The 19,757-nt window shown below is 36.4% G+C and overlaps 3 protein-coding genes across 3 annotated transcripts; 2 read left to right on the top strand and 1 right to left on the bottom strand.

Annotated features, from left to right (window-relative positions):
• The first annotated feature begins 537 nt into the window (after positions 1-537).
• On the top strand, positions 538-9,726 carry LOC132631989 (uncharacterized). Its single transcript, XM_060347771.1, has 16 exons — positions 538-1,039; positions 3,179-3,300; positions 3,388-3,476; positions 3,566-3,601; positions 3,778-3,871; positions 4,488-4,530; positions 4,615-4,715; positions 5,242-5,306; positions 5,428-5,921; positions 6,012-6,093; positions 6,180-6,308; positions 6,633-7,201; positions 7,809-7,944; positions 8,030-8,098; positions 8,247-8,378; positions 9,046-9,726. Exons 1-16 carry the CDS (start codon positions 834-836, stop codon positions 9,157-9,159), a joined length of 2,481 nt encoding a protein of 826 aa, XP_060203754.1. The 5' UTR covers positions 538-833; the 3' UTR covers positions 9,160-9,726.
• A 682-nt stretch (positions 9,727-10,408) lies between these two features.
• Positions 10,409-14,951, top strand: LOC132631988 (F-box protein At5g52880). The gene is made up of 6 exons (XM_060347770.1): positions 10,409-10,860; positions 11,776-11,930; positions 12,819-12,906; positions 13,049-13,236; positions 13,466-13,608; positions 14,039-14,951. The coding sequence occupies exons 1-6, from the start codon at positions 10,673-10,675 to the stop codon at positions 14,165-14,167; spliced, it is 891 nt and encodes a 296-aa protein (XP_060203753.1). The 5' UTR covers positions 10,409-10,672; the 3' UTR covers positions 14,168-14,951.
• Positions 14,952-15,142: 191 nt separating this feature from the next.
• LOC132631987 (reticulon-like protein B2) lies at positions 15,143-17,788 on the bottom strand. Its single transcript, XM_060347769.1, has 5 exons — positions 17,445-17,788; positions 16,116-16,296; positions 15,894-16,035; positions 15,704-15,773; positions 15,143-15,603 (listed from the first exon to the last, which is right to left on the bottom strand). Exons 1-5 carry the CDS (start codon positions 17,641-17,643, stop codon positions 15,434-15,436), a joined length of 762 nt encoding a protein of 253 aa, XP_060203752.1. The 5' UTR covers positions 17,644-17,788; the 3' UTR covers positions 15,143-15,433.
• Positions 17,789-19,757: the final 1,969 nt, after the last annotated feature.

The raw sequence follows: 19,757 nt of genomic DNA, 5'->3' as shown, positions 1-19,757 counted from the left end.
TCAGCCTAGATTACTACACTCAAGATCGCTAAGGGAATAGTAATTGAGAAAGACAAGAGAAACTTGCTAGAAAGAAGCTTTTTATTAGAGAGAACTTGAATTGTTTTGCTTGATGGATTTTACAAATGTATGCCTCTCTATTTATACTACTCACCTAGGGACTAATGGATAAATAATAATTGTTACACAAGTCCCTCTATATTTACAAGTATGCCCCCTCTCTAGAATTCTATGTCTAGAATATTCTAAGATTTTTCAAGAAAGTCTTCCTAAATATTTTATAAGGATCTAGAGACTCTCCAAAAAAACTCTCCATGGCTCTAGAATTTTCCCATAAATGTTAACATCTTTGCCATGTAAGCATCCACGTGTCTAAAGTCATCACAATGTGCTAGACAAAAACGGAGGAAAAGAAAAGAAAAAAGTTGGTGCATTGAGTCAAACGGTCAACAAAGCTTTTAAAATGGGGCTCCGAATTCACCTCTCTCTCTCTCTCTCATGAATGAAATCTATAAATTGAGACGCACTTGCAATTTGCAAAGATAACATAACAAAACAAAACAGAGAGAGAAAAACAGCGCGCAGTGGGATTAATCGATCAAGTTGTTATTACCTGTCATTATTATTTATTGTTACCTTACTCTCCTATTTGTCTTCAAAGAATCCACCAACGACTCCCTTGCCACTTTTCTCTCTCCATCAAATCATTTTCCAACTTCCTCTTCCTCTACATTTATATAAAACAAAATACCATCAACTTGTTCTACGTTTTTTTATTTATAGAAGAGAAGAAATCATTAGATAGATAAAGAAAAACAGATCTTGGTGGTAATATGGAACAGAAGCACGTATTGTTATCAGCATTGAGCGTAGGTGTTGGAGTTGGGCTTGGATTGGCGTCAGGACAAGCCGTTAATAAATGGACGGGTGGTAATAATGAAGGCATAAACGCAGAGCAAATTGAGCAGGAACTTCGTAGGCTTATCGTTGATGGCAAGTATACCAAAGTCACCTTTGATGACTTCCCTTATTATCTCAGGTAATAGAAACTTGTAATAACAAAAAGCCTGATGCCCTCTTTCTATCTTCAGTTTTATTCATCATTTGTTTGATTTTCTATGATTTATTTGTGTTTTGTAATGGAAATATGCTTTAAATGCATTTCATTTATAACAATAACATAGTACCCGGTGTAATCCCACAAAGTTGGCGGGACGTCACCCTTGGCTTTGTGGCATAGACAGCTTTTTCTCTGATAGACTCTCGGCTCGAAAGAAAAGAAGGAATTTGGAGGAAGGCAACAAGTGAAAATATTAAAGCACAAAGCACAATAGCAAGATAAAAACAATTGCACAACACTGTCGATTTTTTTACATTTTTTTTTTTAAATGATCATTTTATGTAGATTCAGTGGATCTCATGGTTTTAATTGTATTCAGGCTAGGGGATGTGATCCTATCACCAGCAGTGCATTGTGTGCATTTTTTATGTTTATTTTCAAATTTGGAATCTTTAAGTTGAGAGCTCTCTGCAAACCCTCAGGGGTTGGCCTGGTGGCAATTGACTTGAGCCTTAGGGTGCTCCCTTTCAAGGTCTCAAGTTCGAAACCCGCTGGGTGCAAACAATTTCGGAGGGCCATCGGACTGGGGAAACCCTGAATTAACCGTGGTGCACTTGCGGGAAACTCCTTGCCGAGGGCCTGTGCACCCCCGGGATTAGTCGGGGCTCAAAGAGACTCGGACACCCGGGGCTAATAAAAAAAAAAAAAAAGTTGAGAGCTCTCTGCAACTTACTCACTTTTATCGCTCTGGAGTTTTTTTGATTCTCTTATTATAAGTTTCTTTCTTTTTACTCCGTAATATCTTTTTTTCTGTTTTGTCTGTTTATCCCCATAATATTCACTTTTTATTGGATTTGTTTGAACTGGCTCACTTTGGAAAGATAGGTAAAGGCGAATAGTTTAACCATTATGTTAAGTAGAAGTTAGGAGCCGGAAATTCATATAAGAGGAATCAGAAAAACTAAAATGTCACACCTGGTATTCAACCGTTTATATATAACAAAAAAAAAAATCCGGTGAAGGGGATTCAATTGAACTCCTTGCCATAAGCTAGCCCCGGCACTTGGGAGAACATCTGGTGTCCGAGGATGGGATGTTACTCTTGCTCAGTAGATCTTTTACATATTCATTTTTTAGCCCTTTCAATAAAAACAACTGCTTTATAGATAAATCAACAACTTTTTCAATCAAACTTTCTTTGTTTGTAATCCTTTTTGCATATCTGACGTGTGGTTTTTCAAATTGGCCCTTTAGTAAGCAAACTATCTGCTTACTCTTATTTGGTTGTGTCAATTGTTTGTATTTCTTACTCTTACCTTTTGTTATCTAATTAATCAGCATCCTAACTCAACTAGTTTATTTTATATGTCTTACTTTGACCAAGCACCAATTTTAAGGATGTAAAGAAAACTTCTGAATTTTGAACGAGGTTTAAGGATGTAAAGAAGACTTCTGAATTTTGAAGTCTTAAATTAATGGTGTGTATAACATACCAAAAGTACCTTTTAAATCTTGTAGTCTTAAACATGCCATGTCATTCCTATAAGACTTTGTCATTAAGAGTAAAATGAGAATGCTGGAATAAGAGACTTTCTAAAAATAGGAAGTTTGCATTTCATTTTGAAATAGACTAAAAAAGAAAGTAAGACACATAAGCTGAAACTGGTGGAGTAACAATAAACAGCCGCCTACTAATACTTGCAACCTGTGAATTTTATGGAGCTTGCATGTCTGCATCTCTTTTGAATACAAATAGTTGTTGAATGCAGAATCGGTATAAGCAGAAGAAGACAACAGTTTTTTGTTTGACCAAAGTCAAGTATTGCTAATTCCTTGACACTTACCCCTAAAGGTCTATGGCCCGTGTGTTATTCTTTTCTGCTTAGCTTTGCCGAGACTCACTCCTTCACCTTAATGTTTAATTGTTGGAGAGTTATGCTAAATTTCGTTGTGGTTCCACCAGTTAAGATCTTGGTAAAAGTTGATATTTTTCCCAACATATCTGTTCACTTCCAACTTGGTTTATCCTCATTCTACTTCTCTGATATTTATATGAACATATGTTGAAAACGGTGTCCATTCAAACTTATTAATCTCCTTCAAATGTGATTTTTACAGTGAACGAACGCGGGTATTATTAACAAGTGCAGCATATGTTCATCTGAATCACTTAGATGTGTCTAAACATACAAGAAATCTTTCTCCAGCAAGCAGGGCTATATTGCTTTCAGGGCCCGCTGGTATGGCTTTGGCATTTAATCTTTTTCAACTTGATATGTCATTATCTGCATTTAGCGCTTTGACTGTGTTCTGATACATAAATGCAGAACTTTACCAACAAACACTTGCGAAGGCTTTGGCGCATCACTTTGATGCTAAACTGCTGCTATTGGATCTAACTGACTTCTCTCTAAAGGTATTGTCTGAAGCCTTCTTTTCCAGTATTTTAGTGTATCTTCTGCTGATAGTTCTATTCATTCTTTTTCACTGGTCAATCATTTACAGATGCAGAGCAAGTATGGCATCTTCAAGAAAGATTCAGTAAGTACTACTATTTACTCTTTGAAGAATTATATCCTTTATTGGGCAAAAAATTCTTCAGGCACACTATTCATGTTTCCTGAAATGTTGAATCTGAATTCACTTTCAGTACAAGTAAAAGAGAATCATCTTATTCCTAATGGAATATTACCTGATTCAGCATCTTGTTTTTGTAGGTTTTCAAGAGGTCAATCTCAGAGTCTACGTTGGGACGTTTGTCTAGTTTGCTTGGTTCGTTCTCAATTCTTCCATCAAGAGAGAATAATGGAGGTATATGACGAAAGGCCATAGTTCTTCACCATTTGGTACACTTAATTGTAGTTGTGACAATATACAGCTTTGCAGTGCAAACTTGTTAATGTAAATTTATCTGCAAAACTTAAAGATAAGAATATGAATCACTTTTTTTTATATCTGATCTTCTGATTTCATTTATGCATACCTTATATTTAAAGAAGGATCTAGATGTTTATAAAATTACTAAACAGTAGTTGTCGTATAATACACTAGCTTTTACAGTACCTTTACCTTGGGGAGGTGCAATTTCCACATCAACACCCAGAAGTTGTTTTTCTCCTGTATCTGAAAAGTAAAAGCAATCAAAGCTGATTTAACTTTGTAAGTCCTAGGGTGGATTAATTTATAGTGGAGAACTCTTCTGGACGCTGTTAAGTGTAAAGGTCAAACAACTCATCAAAAAACAAAGAAATGTGAAGTTCAACATCTATCTTTCATGTGGAGCTTGACAGCAACTGAGCGGATAGTTCTGATTTCAATCTGGACTTAATCAGAAGTTTAGAACTTAAAATCTCAGGCTTGATACTTTCATGTTGTTTTTACATTTCTAGATGCTCTTCATATACATGTTGTATTCTCTTTTTTGCAGTCACTTATTCAAGGCAAACAGCTGCATTTGACACTAAATCAAGGTATATTAGTTTTATTTCATTCAGATAATAATGCAGGCCTTTGGAGTTGATACTTCATGTAACCCTTACCTTTGGGATATACAGGAACAGAGAAGGTGCCAGCAATTCTCTAAAGCATCGCAGAACTGCCTCTGTTTCTTCTGATATAAGTAGCATCAGCTCTGAGTCCTCTTCATCAAATCCAGGTAGGACGCTTATAGGGCGCTGATATTGCCATGGCTTTTCTATTTGCTTAATGCACGTTTATGAATGGAGTTCAGGGTCCACTAGCATTCATAATTGTTAGGAAGTTGTTAATTTAGAAATTCTGGTTTTGAATATCCACTAATTATCTAAGCATTCCTAGAAATTGTTTGGAATGTCTAGTTGAAACAGAAGATATCTTTGATGTTTTGGATAATATGTAACTAGCAATATAGGAAGGCGCTTTTTTGGGATAATCTGTAAGGTTTGGTTGGGGGACTATACTTTTATGGTATAGTATACCTGTGGATATATAGAATGTTAACATGGTCAAAAAAAAAAAAATCCGCTAATTATGTAAGCATTTAACTTTTTTTCACTCTGATGTTCTTGCTACTACAATGGATTTCTTGATTCAGCTCTTGCATTTGCATCTGTCAGATTCTTAATGTTGAATTATGATTAACCTGTAATGAGTAATGATATGATTGAAGATGATTTTCTGATCAGTTCCTGTTTCTTCATTAGCTCCACTAAAGCGGGTCAACAGCTGGTCATTAGATGAAAAGGCTTTCTTACAGTCACTTTTCAAGGTAATAAATTTTCTCTTGATTTCAAACTAGTATCTGCGTTGTTATGGAATATTTTCTTCTCAGTATCTTTCACTTTATGATTGTTTCATCTTAAGTCATACTAAACAAGGAGGTTTTGCAGATCTTGGTGTCGACCTCTGAAACCAACCGCGTTATTCTCTACATCAGGGATGTTGACAGACATCTTCAATCCCCCAGAGTTTATAAACTCTTTGACCGAATGCTGAAAAAACTATCAGGATCAGTGTTGGTTCTCGGCTCCAGGATGTTTGAGCATGAAGATGATTGTGAGGAAGTAGATGAGAAACTCGGTCTTTTATTTCCTTACAATATCGAGATTAGGCCCCCTGAAGATGAGACACATCTTACGGACTGGAAAACAAAATTGGAAGAGGATATGAAGATGATCCAGTTTCAAGACAACAAGAATCACATTGCGGAGGTGCTTGCAGCAAATGACCTCGAATGTGATGATCTAGGATCAATCTGTCAAGCTGACACAATGGTACTGAGTAATTACATAGAGGAAATTGTTATCTCTGCTATATCATATCATTTGATGAACAGTAAGGATCCAGAATATCGAAATGGGAAGCTCCTCATATCATCTAACAGGTAAATGCCAAACTTTCAATTGTTATTAGCTTCTTTTTCCTTTTGCATACTTTTATGTTTCACGTATGTACTATGCTGCTCCTGGTGCAGTTTGTCCCATGGGTTAAGTGTCTTCCAGGATGGAAAGAGTGGTTGCAGAGACTCCCTCAAGGCGAATGCTGACTTGTCCAAGGTTTCTTTTGCATTTTAGTGTTTCTGTTGAAACTTGAGGAATTATCTGAGATGAGATTGATTTTGTTCTTTTTTCAATCAAAATAGGATACTGTGGTGGATGATATTGGAATTAAGCCTGAAACAAAGTCTGACAACCCAACATCTGAGAGTAAGGGTGAGGCAGGTCCTTCAACAAAAAAGGATGGAGAGATTTCATCCGCATCAAAGGCCCCGGTATGTGCAGCATCTGATTAGATATCAACACAACCTTCTTTAATGAACCTGTCAGTTGGTAATAGTTGATATAGTAGAACTTGATAGCTGCATTCTTCCTTTCTCCGTCAAATGTCATACTGACCAAATTTAGGATGTCTTTATATTCCTCTGAAAACATTATTGCTGATTTATTGGTTTCAGCAACATCCTGTCACACTTCGCGGATACATTTTTAACTCTCTGATTTGCATCTTAGTATATCTTTGACTATTTGGTCCAACTTGATTTTTTGTTTGTTAATTCAGTTCTCATTTGCTTCAATGTCTAATATGATATCTACAGGAAGTTATTCCTGACAATGAATTCGAGAAGCGGATAAGACCAGAGGTTATACCTTCAAATGAGATTGGAGTGACATTTGCAGATATTGGTGCCCTAGATGAAACTAAAGAATCACTTCAGGAGCTGGTCATGCTTCCTCTTAAAAGACCTGATCTCTTCAACGGTGGACTGCTTAAGCCTTGCAGAGGTATACTACTCTTTGGTCCACCTGGCACTGGGAAAACGATGCTGGCTAAAGCAATAGCCAATGAAGCTGGAGCTAGCTTCATAAATGTCTCGATGTCAACCATCACTTCAAAATGGTTTGGGGAAGATGAAAAGAATGTCCGAGCTCTTTTCACACTTGCAGCGAAGGTTTCTCCAACGATCATTTTTGTGGATGAGGTTGATAGCATGCTCGGACAGCGGACCAGAGTCGGAGAGCACGAGGCTATGCGAAAAATTAAGAATGAATTTATGACTCATTGGGACGGATTATTGACTAAATCAGGTGAGCGCATTCTTGTTCTTGCTGCAACCAACAGACCTTTCGACCTCGATGAAGCAATAATCAGACGGTTTGAGCGCAGGTACTTCTACAGCTTGACACCAATCATTTACTTAGTTTAATTGTATTGTCCAGTCCTGTGAATTCATTTTTCACCAGTATGTTATAGAATTCGAAACTTTATTGCTGATCCTCCTACATCTGAAAGAAGAAAAATTATAGACACAGAAAAACAAGAGGCAGAAAGAAAGCTAGATCTTTTCCTTTGTTGGCTTGAATTACATGCTGATGGCCTTAAGTTTCTCCACTCTTGGATGAAGATCTTATTGTCTAATTGCAATCTGATAGAAATTACCTACCTTGAGCATAGATTTGAAATTTACAAAACTGTTATTCCTACATTTGTGATGTGTTTCTGTTAATTCTCAAATAATCTTCTGCTAGACTAGTGGAAGTGGCAAGAAGTCTTCTGTCGTCAGAGATATGTTGCTCATCTCAATGATTTTGTTAGGAAGTCTTCCCTCATCTTCTGAAGGTTTATTAAAACGCAGTTTGTTTTGCAGATATATTACTCTGTGCAATGGTTCCTATTGATAGTTGACACTAAGGAAACATTTATAAACATCGTGACCTTTTTCAGTTTATTATGATGTTGAGAATGACATAAGTTCTGGTTTTCTGTTGGGCAGAATTATGGTCGGTTTACCTGCAGCTGAGAATAGAGAGAAGATTTTGAGAACTCTTCTAGCAAAGGAAAAGGTAGAAGATCTTGATTTTAAAGAGCTCGCGGTCATGACCGAAGGATATAGTGGAAGTGATCTTAAGGTTTGTAGATGTTCTTTTTCCAAAATGATGTCAGAATACGGCTTATTATCTGGAAATAACTGAAAGCATTAATCTCCAAAAACAGAACTTGTGTACAACAGCAGCTTATCGGCCTGTCAGAGAGCTTATACAACAAGAGAGAAAGAAAGATTTGGTAATACATGCATCTAGCTCCCATTTGTTTTTCGTCAACTTAACCTTTTCTGACTATGTGCTTTACTATGTATGCTTTGTGTTCTCAGTTACCAGTTTCAAAAAAAATGTATGCTTTGTGTTCTCTTATTTATTCTTCTTACTCATAGGCAAAGAAGCGGAGTGCTGAAGAAGGGCAGAGTGCAGAAGGTCATTCAGATGAGAAAGAAGAAGCCACAGAAGAAAGAGTAATTACTTTGAGGCCGCTAAACATGGAAGACATGAGACAAGCAAAGAATCAGGTAAGCCAGCTTTTATTTTGTGGGTCCATGAGGATGTGTAAAACAACAATGATTCTAAACCACATTATAAAGGCACTCATGTTCTCCTTTAATTAGACCATCTGAAGCATTTAGTTCTGTTTTAGCTTATTCTCTTTTCTTGTGTCCTAGCATTGGATTTCGTAGCTACTAATCTTTTGCCCATCTTGGATAAGAAATGCAGTTTTCGGTACGCAAGCATTCTTGGGTAGATTGTCATCAAGAAAACAGTCTTGGTTAAATTGCTGTTTTCGGTACACAAACATTCTTCGATAGACTATCTTTATAAAAAACAAAAAATAGGGTTCCTTTACTCTCTCATGGACATTGAAGTTTCATGTTCGCTGTTCTATTTATAGTAGTTGCAACTAGCCATGGCTCTACTTTATTATTAGTGACAATATGTGACTGATTGCAGGATTATGTTTTTCTAACATAAAATTGCAATATGAAACAAGAGAATGTTTTGTATAGATTAAGGCATGAATAATCAAGTACTTGACCAGTTGTAGTTTTCTTTTGTGGAATCACAGAAGCAGGAAATATATAATTACAAATAATGCATGTGAAGGACTTATTTCCTTCAGTTTTGTTGCTGCATTCAATACGGATATACACATAGATATTCATGAATCACTTCTTTTGTCAGGTTGCTGCCAGCTTTGCTTCTGAGGGATCCGTAATGAGTGAGCTCAAGCAGTGGAATGACCTATATGGAGAAGGCGGTTCTAGGAAAAAGCAGCAGTTAACTTATTTCCTTTAGTTCGTCAGATATATGCATGAAGAATTATTTTTTGCAAAAGGGGTGATAACCGTGATCACTACATAACCTTCAGAATCAAACCCTATTCTCCTGAAATTAAGGTAGAGATACTTGAACATGTACCAGCTGGTCTCCAGTTCCGAGGGGTGTGACATGAATATGCATGAAATGTATCTTTCAAAGGTGCTTGCATTTGTATATGCATGGTCGGAGAAGGAAGAAGAATTCAGTGGCTATTTCTGCTAAGAGCAACAGTTAGCCCACGGCAGTCTTGTAGGATATCAAAGATGATCTCTGGCGTGGCAATTGAAAAAGCACATGGGCTTGGAAATCTCACATCAAGTTATGATTTTGTTAATGTATAGTGATTTCCCTGTAATAATGTATTGTAAATTAGTGTTGTATACAGTTAATGCAATAGTGTAATTTATCAATCTCGAGTTTCCTGTAACTAATGTATTCATCAGTTGGACACTTGAAAAGTACGGATTTGATTCTTTTTTGAAATTTATTTGGGAAGTCAGTGTATTACTAATGTGATATATGCCACTTTTTGTGATGCAAAAAGTTTTCTTAAAGATCTTGGAGCTTGAGCCAAAACAAATGGCTTCAGGACATTCTGTTTCATAAGAGCTATTTCTCACAGGCTCATTTACTATCACGTTATCAAACAATCAGATCTTGAGCTTTGAAATTTGAAGTTGCTTTGAAGAATTACCTTTAGTATATATTAAGCTTATTACACCCCGCCTGTCCACAAAACTTAACTAAATACGATAACTAGTATATCAATTACCATGTTTAAGGGTATATTTGGTACGACAAAAAATATTTTTCACGAATTTTTTTTCCAAAAAATAAGTGATTTATATACTTATTTTTTAGTGTTTAGTAAGTAGAAAATATTATTCCAATGTCATTTTATATATACTTTGGGGAATATTATGGGGGGTGGAGATGGGAAAAGAGGTGTAGATGTAGAAGTAGGAAGGAGACAATCAGCAGTGGAAACTTGCTTTTACTTACCCCACGAAAGTCATTTTTCTGATTTTTAATGAGCATGATTTTCAAAAATATTTTAAGAAATATTAAAACATTTTAACCAACCCAATATGAAAAAAAAATAAAAAAAATAGGAAAACATTTTTGAGAACATATTTTCCTCCTTACCAAACACACCCTAAGACTACACATAAAAATAAATATGACATGTAAATGACAAGCTTTTTTGGAAGAAATGATTATTTAGCCCTTTTCAATTTTTTTTAAAAATTTTATGACTCTTCTACAAAAGATGCAAAGGAAGATCGGGAAAAAAAAAAAAAAAACTGAAAAACACAAATAACCATTTATCCCCGAGCAAAGTGAGGAGCTAAGAAAAGTGTAGTAACATAGAAAATTGACACCAGAAAACCGATCGTCTTTGAATAAGAGGCACATATTTTTTTATTTGCAATCGGCATTTAAACTCACAGCGGTTCCGACTCTCGACACACCACTTGTAAGAGTAGAAATGGGAGGTTCAATGGTGGAGAGGTATGAAAAGCTAGGGTTAAAGGAGTCGTTGAATAAATCGTATCGTTACCCAATTGCTTGTGATGAGCTAAGCTCTATTCTAAGAAATGCATATTCTAAAGTTCCCAAATATTGCCAATCTCTCTTCTTCCATGACTCCCTCGCCGCCTTTCATCTTCTTCCTCAGTAAGTTACCGCCTCCAACTTCTATTTTCATTACAAATTACTGCATACTTTACCTGACTCCACGTATACAAAGCCAGTGTAAATTTATTAGTTTTTTTTTTTTTTTTTTTTTTTTTTATATTGAGGAGGATTTCAGGTAGTTGCTTAATTAAATTTAGGATTGACTGATGAATTGACTGGTAGGAGTGTTCTAATTCTCATTAACACTATGATTTGTTATGTACTACAGAGGTAAAAACTGAAATGAGATTGACAATCAGGGAACTTTATTAATCAATGACTAAATGGAAGGATTAAGACATTGATCAACTATTTTAACTCCTGCAATTCAACCTGATATGGAAGAGAGTAGTTAGGAATTAGTTGTAACTGATTACCAGATATTGCCTGATGCTCCAATATTTATTCAGCCTGGTAACGATTGGCATGTTCCTCTTCTCTCACTAGCAAATTGGTCGTTACTACAGTTGAGAATTCAAAGTTTCTTTGGTGTGCATTTTGAGAAATGGGGAAGCATTTAGCTAAATTTGCTAATTTTGGAAATTGAAGACATCTGATCAACACTTCCAGTGTGGCTTATCACTTGTGCGAATGTGTTGGTCGACCTTATAAAGACATACTAGCTACCACCTTTTCACCTTTTCCTGTTTTCTTGATCATAAGCATATGTATGCTGATAATAAGGGCTTGACGGAACCCTGCCATGTTGAACAAGAGATACATTCCTCTCTACTATGAGGTCTCTGAATCTAAAGATTCTATAGACAACTTAATTTGCTGATATTAAGAAAATAAAAGTTCAAGTGTTCCTTGTTCATGAATTGTTTTTTGTTTGTGAACATCCTTTTAGTGATATTTTTGCCACTTCAAGTAAAAGGAACCTTAATAGTTAATGTTTTTTTTTTTTTACTTTAGAATGCAGACACAAGCAGCTATAGCAGCAGCAAATGGCCTGCTTCACAGCATGGAAGCTGCATTACCAAAACAAAAGAAAGCTTTAGCTGCATCTGAATTCAAACAGGCTATGGTTGGTCATAGGAGGCGTTGGAAGGTCCAACCAGTGGTAGAAGGTAGTTTTAATTTAACATTTCTTCTCAATAAAAATGTCACTGGAGACTTTTAATGCTTTCAGTTTGGAATGCCTATTTGTGAAACCATGTAGTTTAGGACACCTGTAGCACCTTCGCCTTGCTATCCAGCCATAGTGGCATTTTCTGGCAAAGCTTTTTTTTTTTTTTTTTTTTTAATCTGAACTTGCAGCCGCGTCTGTAGGAATGGAGTAGACAGCACTTTAAAATCAGAATTTTGAAATAAGAGAGTTATTTCCAGAACTCTGGAAATGCAAACTCACCACCCCCACAACCTAGAAAAGAAAAAGAAATGGATGTTTGAGTGTCAAGTCCTGAGCGACTTTAGTTGAGAACATCCCTCCATCTCTCTTCTTCTCAGTAAAGGGAAAAACATTAGTGGAGAAATGGATAGTGTAATATACTCCCTCCGGTTCAAAATAAGTGTCCACTTACATAGTCAAGAAGAAATTAACATTATTTTTCCAGATTTGCCCCTATGTAATCAAGGCAATAAATAGACAAGAGTTAATTAAGGTTTAGTCAAAATACCTATTTTTTTCTAGGAGTTAGCGTTTTCTTAAGGGGTGCGACAAATGTTAAGTGGACACTTATTTTGAACCGGAGGGAGTACTGCTTAGTAAGGCAAAAGATCATCCTCCAGTGAACAGTTAAATCTCGAATTTGTATTGCTTCCACCAACCCTCATGACACAACTGAAGTTAAACTAATGTACATTTCGTAAGGAATGGTAATGTAAATACGAAATGATCTGCTAAATAGTTGTAGAGAGACGGTTTCCAAGAAAAATTGTAGGGAGATATCCAATATGGCATATGTCTGTATCTGATCCCTGCATTCTAATTTTGCATTGCTGCTTTTGCATTCCAGGTAGGAGCCAACTTCCTCAGGATGTTCTTGTACACGTATTTAGTTTCTTAGATTTAAAGTCTCTTGCTACTGCTTCTTTAGTCTGCAGGTATGAGGTTTTCCTTTTCAACTTAAGTGGTTGCATTAATTAAATTCAGTGTAGCCATCTCTTGATCATTGGACCTAGTCCTCTGTCTGATTTAATCAATTACCCTATCAGATGGTATCTCAAAAGGTGTCTAATTTTGCAGGTTGTGGTGTGTGGCAGCTAGTGACAACCATCTCTGGCAGTCTCTACATATCGACTTTTTTGGAAAGTCAAGTGACAACCCAAATATTATCAGGCTTACCTACGGTATGGAGAGAATCTCTTTTACTCTGGAAAATACCACTGCAGCTAATGTTGACTGGAAAGATGCTTTCAAGCGAGCTTGTAGAGGTATTTCCATTGGCTGTTATCCCACTTTGGTTAGACAGAACAATTTTTCCAGCTATTGTTTCATTATTTTTTCCGTCTTGCATAGTTTATAGACCACTCGGACTATTCTAATGTTATCGTTTGTCTTCATTCATTCAGAGAGGTCTTTACTCAGTCTTCTTGTTTTTAGTTTTCCTTTCCAAATTTTCTTCTGCGTCAATTCTGTTTACACGTTGCTGTTGTGATTCAGGAAATTCAAGAAAGGTAACATCCCAGAGGGGCTTTTGCAAGCAGTGCAATTCAATTGTTTGGCTGAGTAATTCCAAGTGTTCCAATGAATGCTTTGGGAAAATTTCTGATGAACATCAGATCATGCCTGTGTCAATTGAACAGGTTTGTTAATGCTATCTCATTAGCAGTGTAAGCATTGGCGGATCCAGGATTTTCACTCAGGGGTTCGGGTAAAAAAAAGAAGCTAAACATAAAAGATAATGTTGTCTTTGGGAATCAAACCTCGGATGCTGGAGTGAATTTTGAACACCCTGAACCACGTGAGCTAACCCTTTGCATTTGTTTAGGGTATTCAAAACTTATATATATGTATATAATTACAAAAAATCTACCCTATATATACAGTGTAATTTTTTGTCGAGGGTGTTCACCTCCCACCTAAATCCGCCCCTGAGTGCAAGGAAAAAGCAAATGTTATATTCTGGTCTCTTCAGATTTTCTTATTTCATTACCATTTTGTTTTTCACCATCTTAAGCAGCTCATAGCTAGTCCTACAAGGTTTTCTAAATGATCATCTTTTGCCATTGCCAGATTGTTGCATATGTATTAGAGGAGTCCATACCTTCCTCAGATAGTGATAGTGATTCAGATGACTCAGTTGATGGCTCACTCTTCAAGCTGTGGGCCTATCCCAGGAGAATTAGTGAGCCGCATGAATGATGCGGTAGCATATAAGATCCTTGTTTATATATCAAGACATACTGCAAACAGTTCATTTTGCTGGGGATTGAAAGAAATGAGGTAAAGGATTGTAATTAATGTCCACTTTCAAATGGCAAAGTTTGAGAATATGCTGCATATATCAATCAAATGGGACGATTAATTAGCCTTCTCTGTTGTTTCGTTAATTCTGATGCTTCTGGTTTTGTTGGGGAGCTTTACAAGTTTACATGAGATGGTCGACTTACATCCTTGCTAAGTCAAGAAATGAAAATATCATGAGTGTAGTAACCTAATAGCTTTTGGAATTGGGTTCTCACGCAGAATGCAACTATTGATTGAAGCCGCCTTACCTAGAGATTGAGGGTTTCATATTGTAACCTTGTGCTATGAACTGTAACGAAAACCAATAATGCCATCCTATGAATGAGCCATTGAGGCATCAAAGTATAAGGCAAATAGCGGGAAAAAACGGAGGAGACAAACTCTGAGCCGTCACCAAGTACATTGCAGAGCAGCAAATTATACAGCCAAATTGATACATAACATTGATACATGATTTACAGGCTGGTAATTAGCTCAAGAGTAGTTACATTACACATCAGCAATTAGTTGCTTGATTAGTTAAAATTTAGTTGAATTAGCTATTGGCGGGAAAGTTAGTTATAGGTTGTTAGATGTCCAATTTACAGTTTTGGCTATATGTAGCTGTGATTCTCAGAATCGTAATTCATTCTTGATATTTTCTCTTGATTATTAATACCAGAATTCTACTCTTCTCTAACATCTCCTTTCTTCCATCATATTAGCTTTTTACTCGAATTCTATCCCTAGCTTCCCGCTAGAAGCTGTGGAATCTCAAATTCCCAGTTGAATTCCTGCTATTCTGTTAACAAAACATATTGAATCTTTAAGATGTGAAACAATATTCGCATCATTCAACAATTAAAGTAGCCACTCACAAAGACATTGCAGTCAAACAACAATCAAAGATGTGTTTCCATTATCTGATTTATAATTGGAAGTAATACTCACTTGCATATTGATGTTTACTGTGACCATGATGACTGCCAAATCTTACAGCAGTCGTTCAAAATTTAACAAAAAAGAAAACCATATCTGGAACTCAAAACTACCACAAGAAAACTCCAAGCTTGTTTAGTAATAATAAAGCAAAACAAGTAAACAAAGGGCCTTCTAACATAACTGAATCACAACATCTGGAGGAAAGCCTCTGTGAACCTAAGGGGTGCCACCTATTCGCGTCTATAGGATCTTTTTGTCTTTCAGTGGACCTCTTGGAATTTTGCTTAGAACCTTGACGTTGAAAACAGCATACTGCTTTTTGAACTCTGCCTCAGCCTTCTCAGCAAAAGCATCAACCTGGTCCTCATACTTCTCATACAGTACAGGGACGGTATGGAGCAAGACGAAGCCTGTTTGCAGAGCGAAGAAATCACACACTATCAGAATTAAACTGAATAATACGCACAGATCTATACACTCCAGCAAGCAACATTAGGGTAGATCACTTACAACTGTAGAACAAGGTGAGGAAGTTCCAGCAGTTCCCCAATATTGAAAGAATCCACAAGCCAGCAATAACCTGCATGTAAATTTTGTATCAAAACTTTGGAGGATATGACACTCAAATAAAGAACAACAGGAAGTTGTGCTCAAGCTGTATGGACTCAAATTATACAACAAGATCGACACGAGAACATACAGCGAGGAATTTCTTCAACTCCTTCCCAGAGGCAATATCCCGAAGGATTTCAAGAGCTCTGTTGATTTCAATCCTCAGTGCAGCAGCAACACCCAGGACAATGTCCTCAGGCAGAATGACTTCTGGAATTTGGGGTGGAGACCTGGTGCATAATATTTCAAGGTCAATCCTAAGGTGTGTCTGGATAGACAGATTACTAAAGAAGATAAACAGTACACATACTTGTTTATGAAGGTGGATGCATTGGACCAAAGGAAAAGGACTGCCAAGGCAGCGATCAGTATATGGCATACAAGTGTAAGCAAGTGGTACTCAAGCAACTCAAAAAGCACCCAAATTGCAGTGGCAAACCCAAGTACGCCGGCAGTAATTTTCTTGTCCCTCCATAGGAAAATGTCAGCAGCTGCCCATAAGAATTGAGTAATTAGATACATAAACACAATCACGCAGCTATAAAAGATAACTGTGTAACCGCACATCAGACACATCTACCAAACCTTCAAATTCTATGAACTTTGGGAAACCCCAAATGGGTTTGGAAGGCACCTAAGAGGCAAAAAAAAAAAAAAAAAAACTTCGCTATTTTCAGGCCAAAGCAAAAGTAAATAAATCCGTCATATAAAAAGTTCAAATCTCGTCTAATAGCACTTAAAAAGTGCCCAGTAGACCCAAATGAACACTATCACTATGTCATTCAAGGAATCTGAACTACTCAAAGGAAAAAGGGTCAATTCCACGTGCTTACATAAATATATAACGATTAACATTAGTAATTCTCTTCGATAGTCACAAATCCATGCTGTTAAAGTTGATTTGTATATCAAATCTACATTTCTCACATGAAAATTCAAAATTGGCCTATAAACCTTCAGATAGAACTGTTTTCTTCAATCCATTGACCAACAATACGAATAACATCAAAAAGCATGCAAGTACCACATTTATTTTAACACGTATCAACTAATATCTTCACAGTGCAACCTTCTCATAGATTTGATATCGCTATATATGGAATCCAATTCAAAACAATTATAATCATACGGTGACTAGAACCAATGGCAGATCCATACGAAGCCAATGAACAATATTCTATCAGGATTGGATCATGTGGATCCAAATGTATCTACATCTTATAATAAACGAATTAATGGAGGCCGAACTATTTCAATAAATCTCCGATTTCAGATCTTAGAACAGGAAAGAAATTAAAGCCCATCTCAACAATCTAAAGTTATCAAACTCAAATCCGACAATCTCAAATCAATCTTAACGCATAATGAAAATGCATTCTGAAACAGAGACATAATTCTATACTGAAAATGAAAACATATATATTTTGAGAGAGAGAGAGAGAGATTTGACATTAAATCGCATCTCTCATTTCAGATTTTATAAAAAGAAAGGAATTAAAGGGCATCTGAAGACCAATACCAAATAAATCTAAGTCATTCGAACTCACATCCGACAATCTTAAATCAATTTTAAAGCTTAATAAAAATGCATTATATATATACTGAAATGAAAAAAGAAGAAGATATTTGAGATATTTACGTTTTCCACCACCGAGAACCTTATGGACAGGCCTTTCCCTACCAAAGAGACGATAGATCTTTGACTTGACAGCCTCAACCGGCGATATTTTCTCATCTTCAGAATCCGATGAGGATGAATCCTGACCGTGCAGTTTTTCATTGATCTTTTCCATCACCGATTCAACCACTGGTTCGTATTCACCGGCGTGATCGGCCATCGATCTCACAATTATGTGCCGCCGGCAATTTGTGGGATGCTTTTTGAGCGACTGACTTTTCTCACGCTTGTCTTGCAAGTGTGTGTGGGAAGAGGGAAACAATATCGACAACGACAAGGCTTAAAGAGCGTGATTGCAAACCTGAGGCTCGCTTTCCGAACCTAGTGGTTCGATTAAATAACGGAAATCGATGAAAAAGATGGTGACCGCGAAATTAAAAAAAAAAAAAAAAAAAGGGCTAATAGCTTTTTTGGTCCTTAAATTATAGGAGTGTTTTCCGTGTTTTTAATCATTTTATATAATTTAAGTATTTTACTTTTCTTTTTAGTCAGTTTAAAAAAGATTATCTCTTTTTATATTTAATAAGTTGACAATTCAAACATCTTACGTGACAAGTTTGTAATCACAATATCTAAAGGATATTTTAATACATTATGCACATCTTTAATTTGTGACCACAAGATTCAAAAAAATCTTTTTTATTTCTTAAACTATATGCCTACACAAACTAAGACACTTAAATTGAGACGGAGAAAGTATGTTGTACTGGAACTACTTTTAGAACTATATTGCAATAAAATATGGGGTAGCAATACAAATTTAATATAATAAATGGATAATTAAGTGGCGGAGCGATTAATAATTATGATAAATTTGTGAATATCTACAAGCAAAGGGATAAAAAATGTACATCTTTATTAATTTAATGTTAAATTCGCTTAGTTAAAAATTATAAGGATTAAAATCTAAAATTTATCATAAGTGAGAGATCAAAAGTGCTATTAACCCAAAAAAAGAAATACTCTGTCTTAGTTGATTTATCCGAGGAAAAACGGGAGACGTTTGATTTAACGGGGTGAGAATCTTTTGGACAGCCCACGTTTGACGGCATCAAGTTGTCGTTTTATTATCCGTGACTGCACAACACGCAATAGGCGCTGCTCCCAGCCCTTTTCCGGTAAGTTTGGAGTGTGTCGACACGTGGGTGTGCCTAAATGGTTCATTAGAAAAGATGGTGGGCGGCTGCATGACCAATAGTGACATATGAATGGTTTGGATCCCGTATAACTTTGATAATTCCTTAATAAGTGTATGTCGGGTCCGGCATACACGCGATCCAAACCTTGCCTTGCAATTTTTTTTTAATTTATGCTTGAGCGGGGATTCGAACCCAGAACCTTATGATTTCTGCGTGAACGCTCGGGGTTGCAACGCGCAGGGAAAAAATTAAAGACCAGCAATATGAGGGGCATAATTTAAAGACCACAAATATGAGGGGCAAAATTTAAAGACCACCCCAAAAGAAGGGCAATCCGCGCAAAAAAAAGGAGACCGAAGGGGTTCACCATACATTACACATCTAGGCAGTGGCGGAGCCAGGAGTTCTGTCGAGCGAGTTCAAAATATAAAAAAGAAAACATACGAAGAAGCCTAAGGGGGTTCAACATCTACTATATATACATAAAAAATAATTTTAACCTTATAAAAACAGTGTTTTCTTCAGCCGAAGGGGTTCGGATGAACGCCCTCGGCATAGTGTGGCTCCGCCACTGAATCTAGGGGCGTTTGGTTGGAAACAAGTTATCTAGGATAACTTATTCTGGGATTAATTATTCTGAGATTAATTATTCGAATTAGTAATTTCGGGGTTACTAGGATAATGGCTAGGAGGATTTGAAAAGCATTATGGCATTACGATTTCCGAGGTTTAGCTAAGGCTTAGCTCAGGACCCAACTACTCGTTGTATTTGGTTTGGTATTGCTACCACACTCAAAACCTCGATTCAAGTAGTCATTTATTTGGTACCGCCTAAGGGGCGGGAACTGCCATTCTAACACTTCTCGGAGGATTCATCCACAAACGCAAAGTTTATGACTGACTAATATTATACCACGATTTTATCCTAAATAAACGTAGGATAAACTCATTTCAAATATAATTTTGGAATTATTTATCCTTATCCCTCTTACCAAACGAGCCCTACTATTACACCTTCAAAGGTCAAATATGGTAAACTTATTTTTTCTTCTTCGTTTTTTCCTGAAATAGGTCCAAACACAGAGAAAACTAAACTCCACTGTCTATAAATCATTTGACTTTCCTGTTTTTGGTT

Source organism: Lycium barbarum, chromosome 3, assembly GCF_019175385.1.
Source record: "Lycium barbarum isolate Lr01 chromosome 3, ASM1917538v2, whole genome shotgun sequence".
Classification (NCBI taxonomy): domain Eukaryota; kingdom Viridiplantae; phylum Streptophyta; class Magnoliopsida; order Solanales; family Solanaceae; genus Lycium; species Lycium barbarum.
Note: the sequence above shows the minus strand (reverse complement) of the source record. Positions and strands in the feature narration are given on the sequence as shown.